Genomic DNA, 9,216 nt, shown 5'->3' on the forward strand with positions numbered 1-9,216 from the left:
AATTTGAATGATCTGTGAAATTCATAACCTGTCGCGTTTTGATAATTTAACCCGTTCATTTTGTAAAAAAATTCGTATATATTACTCATGAATTATTATTTAAATTATTTAGTATTTAATGGAATACACTATTTATGTTTGTTATAAATATAAATGTAATATATCATATAACACATAAATGTAATCATCATAACATTGAAGGGCAGCCAACAACCCATTACCAAAACGGTTATGCGTCGTCGTTTTAGACTCATGTGCCCAAATCCGTTTATATCACTCATAGAATTTTTTCTTTCCTTATATTTATTATTTTTCTTTTTTCTTTTTAATTTGATGACCTTTTTCTTTTCAACTTTCACACCTACCAAACAGACCACAACGATTAGGGCCCGGCCCATCTTCGGCCCACGTCATTTTCGATCGTCTTCGCCATCAAAGCCCAGTATCAATTTTCATCACCTCTGCAAAACCCTCCCATTTTCAGGGAGCTTTTAGAGAGAGAAAGTGCAGAGAGAGAGAATGACGAGAAACACAGCTACATTGCGAAATCTAATTCGTTGTAATAGGATTCTTTCATCTTCCTTCACTGAAACCCTAATTTCCTCTCCGAACCCATCAGTTTCATACTCCAATTCACTGTTTTCCTCAAAAAAACCGTTCTTTACGGCCACCACCACCGCCGCCGCCGCCAAATTTCAACTGCCGCAGCATATCAGCATCCACCGATGCCTTTCTTCACCACCCTCAGGTTTCACCCCCCTCCTCTCTCTCTCTCTCTCTATATATATATATATATATTGACCATGTAGTTTGATCTAAATTTTACTTTATTCTCTAAATTTTTTTTTATTTTATTTTGTCTATGTGTACATTGTTATAAAATTGACAATTGGACCAAAATTGTTAATTTTAAGAACCAAATTAAAACTTTAAAAAACGTCCCAAAATTATTAATTTCATCGTCTAATTTAGATGGAAGGACCGAATTGAAAAGGTAGGGACTAATTGTTCAAATTGAAACTATAGGAACTAATTTAAAATTTGGATCAAACTATAAAATGAAAAATGTAATTATATTTCTATATATATATATATATATTACAGTAACGTAGTTCATGATAATAACAATGAATTGGTATTTTGTGTTAATTTGTGCATTGAAGTTACAATTTGAAGTGGTTCTTGTGATAGTTTGTGATTTTAGGATTTCTTTTAATCAAAACAAACCAAACTAAGCGTGTGTCCAAATCAAGTATGGTCGGCTATAAGCTCGGTTAAATTAAATAAATTTATATATTTTTTCACTACCTAGTTTATGATTTTAGGTTTATTCAGCGTCTTATTTTTGTTTAATGGGGACAGAAGTGATATGTTGGGTTAGATAGTGAATTTTGCTATGTACTTCTTAATAAAGAAATTAAGTTTTAGAACATCTTGCACTCGCTAGGGCCCGCTTTAGTAGGAGTTTCGTGTACATGGTCTCTTTTTGAATCTTAATAAATTTTTTTTTTGGGTATAATGTTGGTAATTCATTGAAGTTTCCTACACAAATAAACAACTGTTCTTACTCTAGAAATTTGGCAAATTGCATGTTTTGATATATCTGACTCACTGATATGGTCCAACTGATTTTAAAAAACTCATTTTTATATCATCAAGGATTGATACTCATAACTTATATCCTGGCATTTATTTGTTGCGGGTTTTATTCATATTGGACTTGTGATTCATTAGTATATTTTGATGGAAATGGTGCTTTCTTCTAGTGTTTTTCTGCTGATATTTACATATAATGTTGTCTCATTTGTAATTTGATGCACTCATCGAGGTTCTCACTGTTTGTTGTTCATGATGCCAATGCTTAATTTCAGGTCCATCAAATATTGTGGTGATCGACTCTGAAGAGAAATTCAGTAGTTCTTTTCGCAAGGTTCAAGGTAGTTTTTGTGTTTTTTGTATTATTTATTTCAATTCTTAGTATTTAATAGTAGTTAATTGCTTCCATATTTATGGAAATATATTGTGCCAGATGAAGCCTTGCCTGCAATATTCTACTTCACCGCAGTATGGTGTGGCCCATGTAAGATTCTTACTCATTCATTTGTTAATTGGGTGATTTTCCATTTTGAATTCTGAGTTTATAGTGGCCACCCTTTTCTTTTCAGCAATCCATGAAAATTTTTTGTTCGTTTTTTTATATTATATTCGTCTTCTGCAGGCAGGTTATTATCTCCCATCATTGGACAATTGAGTGAGAAGTACCCTCATGTCACCATATATAAGATTGATATTGATCACGTAAGAAGGATTTCTGATTCATAGTTGTGTTTCTTAGCAGCTTTTGAAAAGCATTTCTGATGATTGCTTCTGGGCGAGGTGGTTATATATTGCCTTTATGCTCTATCAATTAATCAGTGTGCTGTAGCCTTATGAGCCAAGATGTCCTTTTGCATATTTTCAACCTAAACAAGTGAGCCGTATGCCTTACGTAAACCACATTTATCTTGTAGTTATGTATTTATAAAGTGAGAGTGATTGGTAATGTTTCTTTCATTGTAGAAGCCATGGGGAACAATTTTACAGTTATGTTTTTTCCATATCTTTGTTCATGTTTATTTGATGATGAGTTTTCTGTCTGGTTTTTCTACTATACGCAATGGACATATCATATATGATAAAATCTTTGATAGGGTTAAAACCTATGCTTTACTTTGTTAGAGTTAAAAACCTGTTTCTTGAAGTCTTATGTTTACTTTGTTAGGGTTAAAACCTTACCTATACTCACACCTCTAAAAATATTGATTGTATTCATTAACTGAACTCTAATACTGCTTAGTTGTTCACATACTAAATTTACTAAATTATATATCCTGTTCGTCATATGTTTCACCAAGACTCAGGAAAATAAATCAAATCAATGAACACTCAAGAGCTTTTTACTGGACTTTTGAAATGTGATAGCTGTTTCATTTTGATTAGATTGGTTAGAAACTTTGGCAACATGGCCATCTTAACTATTATTATATTTGAGATTAATTTTGAGAATTAAGCATAATAGGTGATTAGGTATTTAGCTGGGAGATGCAATGAATAAGGTGTGATCTCCTTGTAGACAACCAGTTCAATTTTATTATGGGAATTATTAGATGCATGTTAGGAGAGAGCATTTTTTCCTCTTACATAAAAAAAACAACGCCCAATTAGTACACATTAATGTGTGTTTGGGAGGAAAAATATTGAGTGCACACCTAACCTTTGACATAATGCACAAAGTGATGGTCCCAAGACTTGAACCCATAACCTCATGGTTATTAGGCTAAGTCTTAACCATTGAACCTGTTAAAATCTACCATCACCTACTCCACCTACTACACCTACCACCACCTACTACCATCTACTACACACCTACCACTACCACCTACTCCACTATATCTCCTATATAAGGAACCCCTCACCATTTGTAATAGATAACATTCATCAATCAATAATACAATCATTTCTCTTTATACATTAAATTTTTACATGGTATCAGAGCAGGTTTAGAACTTACTATTTTCGCTTCCCTGGCGGGCGGCAACCTCACCTTAGCCGCCCGCCGGACCTCAACCTAGTCCGCTAAAAATCTCTACACATACCTTCACTCTTTTTCACCACCACGCCGAAGCAAACCCAAAATCCCTCTGGGACATTTCGTCGAACACCATGCAGGCGGGACACCCAGCATAGCCAGATAGACAGGCCAACCTCTTCTCTCCTCTCTCGGGCTGGTTCTCTCCTTCCATACCACCACCCTCCACTACACCTCACCACCCCTTTCTGTTGCATGGAAGATGCATGCACAAGGCTGCTCATACTGGACCATTCAAAACAAATACAGAAGCAACATTGCAATGGCCGGGACAGGCATCTACCAGCTTTCAGGTCAAACTCAGGATTTCCTCGGATCACTAAGAAGCGTCAGCCATGAAATCAAAGGAGACTGTCATGACCGATCCTATTCCAAGCCTCGTCATCGGTGTCGACCTCGTCCCCATTCGCCCCGTTCGCGGCGCCATCGGCGTCGAAGAGGACATCACTAAGCCACAGTGCCAAGCCACCATCAAGCGGCTCATGGCTGAGAATGGCTGTCGAGCCTTCGATTTGGTGTTGCATGATGGCTCGCCGAATGTTGATGGTGCTTGGGCTCAAGAGGCGACTAGCAAGAATGCTTTGGTTATTGATTCTGTGAAGCTCGCTACTGAGTTCTTGGCTGCAACAGGAACATTTGTTACCAAAGTTTTCAGATCTCAGGATTACAGTGCTGAGTTCTTGGCTGCAACAGGAACATTTGTTACCAAAGTTTTCAGATCTCAGGATTACAGTGCTGTCCTCTACTGCCTTAGACAGCTTTTTTGAAAAGGTTGAAGTGGATAAACCAGCTTTTCCATTCTAAAATATTCTCCATCCAACACCATCATCACATACCACCGCCCAAACATTCTTTATCTTATATATATATATATATATTTTTATTATAATATATTTCCCCTATCCCTACCATTGTTAGTGATCATCACCCGTTTTCTATTATTTTATTATTATTATTTTTTTATATTTCACCAAAAAAAAAAAAAAAAAATACACCGATGTTTTTCATATCACCCATGCACAAATATTTTTATCTATTTTCTTTATCCATTGTTTTATTTTTTATTTTATTTTTATTATTACACAAAACAACAACACAAAATAACACCAACAATATTCCACAACCTTGTCATTTTATTCATATCAGGAGATCAACCCCGATCACAATTTTACACCACAAAAAAAAAAAAAAAAAAAAAAAAAAAAAAAAAACAAAAACAAAAAACAACCACATCCACAGGCAAGATTTTTCTTCTCTACTCTGTCGCCGGTCTTTTCTTTTTGCCTCCGTCCTGGACAGTCCTTGACGGTGCTGCCTCCGTGTTTCCCACGCCGCCGAGCACGTTCACAACTCCACTCTGCTCCTCCACTACAGCATATGGCGGCCCTCCAAATCGGAACATAACGGTGGCCTTCCGCTTCAGCTCCTTATTTTTCGCCTTTAGCACACTTATCTCTGCTCGCGCATCCTTATACATGCGTTGGAGCAGAGTCAGCTGAGCGTTTAACTGCTGCACCTCATTTGTCCTACTCTGCAGCCGGTGCGACAGGTTTGTGACCGCCGTCATGGTCTCCACACATGACTTCAAAGTATACTGATTGGCCTCAATATCAGTTTGCACCGCCATTTTTTGCTCCACCGACCGCATCGGAAAGTTCAACGGAGCAAAACCAGCGGCGCTTGGTTGAGGTTCACTGGCCACCGCACCAGTTATCTCTCTTGTTGACTCGTTGAGGTCGGGAAAGAGAGTGAGCAGACCACGGGACGAAGAGGCCATATTCTGGGTAGCTGAACGGGAAGACGAGGCCATTTTCTGGGCAACAGAGTGTTCCAGAATCTCTTTCTCAGAAACGGAAGAGGTTTTTCAAAGGATTTTCGCAGGTTTTTTGTCTCAGCCTCCGCTTCGGTTTATAAAGACCATGATGAAGAGGCAGACACGCGCATCATGCGCCTCTCGGTACTCGTCGACAGCTTGGGCGCGTCTTTTGATGACACGTCTTTTGATGGCACGCCTTTTTATGGATTGGGCACGCCTTTTGATGGCACGCCTTTTGAAAAATTGGGCACACCTTTTGAGGGTGCGACTTTTTAGGGGTCCGACAAGACTCTGTAAACTGTCCCGACATTTGATTCCGGTTAGCTTTTCCAAGGGTCCGACAAGACTCTGTAAACTGTCCCGACATTGATTCCGGTTAGTTTCTACAAGGGTCCAGCAAGACTCCATAAACTGTCACAACAACTGTCACAACATTGTCTGCTACAACGGTCCGACATGACCCCATAAACTGTCTTCTACATCGGTCCGACACGAGCCAGTGTCTTCTACATCGGTCTGCCATAACCATACAGTCTTCTACAACGGTCTGACACGACCATACAGTGTCTCCTATCCATTTTTTATTTTTCAGATTATTTTCTTGTTTTGTTACTCTCTCCAAACTCAAGTTGGTTAGTTCCTATCCCCCTTGAGTTTGCGGGGGGCTGTTAAAATCTACCATCACCTACTCCACCTACTACACCTACCACCACCTACTACACACCTACCACTACCACCTACTCCACTACATCTCCTATATAAGGAACCCCTCACCATTTGTAATAGATAACATTCATCGATCAATAATACAATCATTTCTCTTTATACATTAAATTTCTACAGAACCAATGGTCACCCCTTTTATTTTTCCCTCTTACATATCTTAAATTATTGAGGAACTTCTGCATGATCCATGTAAAGTGAAAGGTTGGTTTTGTACATGATTCACCTCTGTGGTGATGTGTCTTGGCAGGAACAAAACTGACTAATGGTTATTTATGTTTATTCATACTTTTTCTTTACTTCCTGTCAGGGATTCATTAAAATTTGGTGCAGTTTTGAGAATTAATATACACAATGTTAAAAACCTCACAATTTCTTTTTTTCTAGGTATGTTATGGGGACTCAAATTTGAGTTTCTTTAATGCAACCTAAGTTGATGTGGTGTTCCCATAAATTTGTTTGGAAGGCCCTCTTTTTGATCATCATCAATGAAATTTCAGTAATCATTAATAAAAATATAGTTATACAATAGATAGAGGAGAACAAGAGGTCTTCCAAAAAGGAAAGAAAAGAGGAACCAAAATTATCCCTACAAATAAAAAATAAAAGAATCTTCTTGAAAGGAGGAGACATTAGCAACCAAAAAAGAAGATAAGTAGCAAATTATATCCCAATGCCTTTAAGATCATCAAACTTATCATCAAGCTTATCATCAAATATTCTTGTGTTCTTTTCCTGCTAAGTATCGATAGAAAATAAGTTGAGAGAGAAGAAGTTGAGATGGTTTGGTTATATATACAACGGAAACCAACAGAGGCAGTAGTGAGAAGATGCGATATAGTTACAGTAGATGAAAATATTAGGGAAAGGAGCAGACCTAGATTGGCGTGGGATAGTGTAGTATATAGAGATATAAACCTTCTTAATTTGATTAACCAAGTAGCTCATGATAGAGCCGAATAGAGAAGAAGGATTCATGTAATTGACCCCATTTAATGGGACTTAAGGCTTGGCTTGGTTTGGTTTGGTTTGGTTTGGTTTGGTTTATAATTCTATAACATTGCACGTATTGTGCCTTCAGGTTGTGGGGTCAACCCCTAAAGTATGATGATGTGACTTCCCATATGGGACACGGATACCTACATTGGAAATTGAAACCCAAGCGTTACAAAGATGACTTTGAAGTTGTTGAGATGACTTCTATTTTTGATTTTTGAAAGAATTAATCTTATCCTCTTTAGGTAATGTGAAAATTTCTCCATTGATTTTATAGTTTTATTTCTAAAATTGACTCGGTTACTAGCATTACCGAGAGGATTGACTATTTATGTTCCTTTCTACAATGGCATATCATTCTTGCATCTTTTGTAGTATGGCAGAACTTCTTATTAGTTACTCGATGAAATGATGTGACTTTCTCCAATATCATTGAGATTTTCTCTATTTTAATCTGTTTGCAGGAGGAGCTTGGAAGCAAATTAAGCGAATTAAATATTCACGCTGTGGTAAAGCAACTTCTTGTCCTCTTTTTCCTTTTTGAACTTCATCATGGATGGCTGTAACTCATCTTCCAATTTTCAAGTTCTCTTTGTTCACGCTAATTGGGCACGCCAAGTATACAGGATAATTGTAATCTTCTAAAGGGTACAATCACATTGATCTATTGATCTCCCTTGAGGTTTCTGGCAATTCTGGGGACTTCCCCTAGGTATCTAAAATGACACCGACTTCCCATCAGAATTGGGGGGAACTTCTAAATGCACCCCTAAAATCTTATTTTGGACACTCAAAAGAGACTCTCTCTCCTTGGACACCCAGTCTCAGCCACCACCTGAAACCCTTCCGGCCTCTGCCGCCGCCGCCACCACCTCCAGCAGCCACCCAGCTCTCCCTGGCAGGCCCAAGCCTCTCCCCACCTCTGGCCGCCACACCCCTGCCTCCTCCCCCTTGCCGCCTCCTTCACCACTCACCCCAGCCATCCCTCTCCACCTCCAGCCGCCACACCCCAGCCTCCTCCACCTTGCCGCCTCCCTCATGACCCATCCCCATCTTCATCTTTCTGCAAGTGTGTGATGAGTTAAATTAATTCTTTAGTTTGATGCTTGTTATTTCATTATTTTATCTACACCAGTGATGATCAATTAATGTGGTGATGCTGGGACTATTTTTGTTGCAGCCAGCACTCCATTTCTATAAAGATGGGAAAAAGGCCGCTGAAGTGATTGGTGCTGATGTTCAACGCTTGAAGGATACAATGGAAAATCTCTACAAATAATCTTTATATTGCACGCTTCTTCTTTGTGTATGCTTGTGGCTCAGTAAAAACAATATACCATTCCGCATTTCATACATAGGAAACTAGTTGGGACATTAGTATTTGAGCTCTCAGTGGTCCGGTTTAGAATCAAACACTTAAACCTAAATTTGTTTGTTTAGAACCAGTAATATGATTGTTTTAATTTATTTGTTACGAGTAGGTTGTTTTGTGGTGTTGCCGTTGCAAGAGTTGATATTCTCAAATCATTTCAAGTAGCTTGTCCTGCTATTGTACACAATTACGATGACCTTGTTTGGGAGAATGGGTTGTTGATGATGTTGGTCATGGCATCTAAATGCGTGTTCCCTTGGACTCGTTAGTGATCCTTTTCTTTCCTTTCTTTTTGTTTTTTTGTTGTAATGTGCCAGACCTTGGCGGATTTTACTTGGGAGGAGTCCGTCCATTCAGACGATGCTACTGTCATTCACGAGTTTGTGTTTGGGCAAGCATTCAAATAGTTTTGGGCATTGTGATAAGACCCATGATTCAACCTAGAATTGATTTATGAATTTCTCTCTAGCAATGGATGATTCTGGCTGTTCTGTTTGTCATCGTCCAGTGCTAAGGTGTCTCTTTCCCTTTATAATTTGCCTATGATGCTTACCTTTTTAATGGGCTTTGGGTGCTAATAGATTTAGGCCCAGGCCAAGCTTAAATTCTAAAAGTGGGTTTGGATCATCATTTAAGTAAGGATTTCAAAAAAAAAAAAAAAAAAAAAAAAAAAAAAATGAA

General features: G+C 38.2%; 1 protein-coding gene across 1 annotated transcript; it reads left to right on the forward strand.

The window, feature by feature from the left end:
- The first annotated feature begins 432 nt into the window (after nucleotides 1–432).
- TO1 (thioredoxin O1) lies at nucleotides 433–9,003 on the forward strand. The gene is made up of 6 exons (XM_028259118.2): nucleotides 433–748; nucleotides 1,872–1,937; nucleotides 2,030–2,080; nucleotides 2,219–2,298; nucleotides 7,628–7,672; nucleotides 8,344–9,003. Exons 1-6 carry the CDS (start codon nucleotides 520–522, stop codon nucleotides 8,440–8,442), a joined length of 570 nt encoding a protein of 189 aa, XP_028114919.2. The 5' UTR covers nucleotides 433–519; the 3' UTR covers nucleotides 8,443–9,003.
- Nucleotides 9,004–9,216: the final 213 nt, after the last annotated feature.

The sequence above is a fragment of the Camellia sinensis genome, chromosome 9 (assembly GCF_055761805.1).
Source record: "Camellia sinensis isolate YWXY chromosome 9, ASM5576180v1, whole genome shotgun sequence".
NCBI classification, from domain to species: Eukaryota; Viridiplantae; Streptophyta; class Magnoliopsida; order Ericales; family Theaceae; genus Camellia; species Camellia sinensis.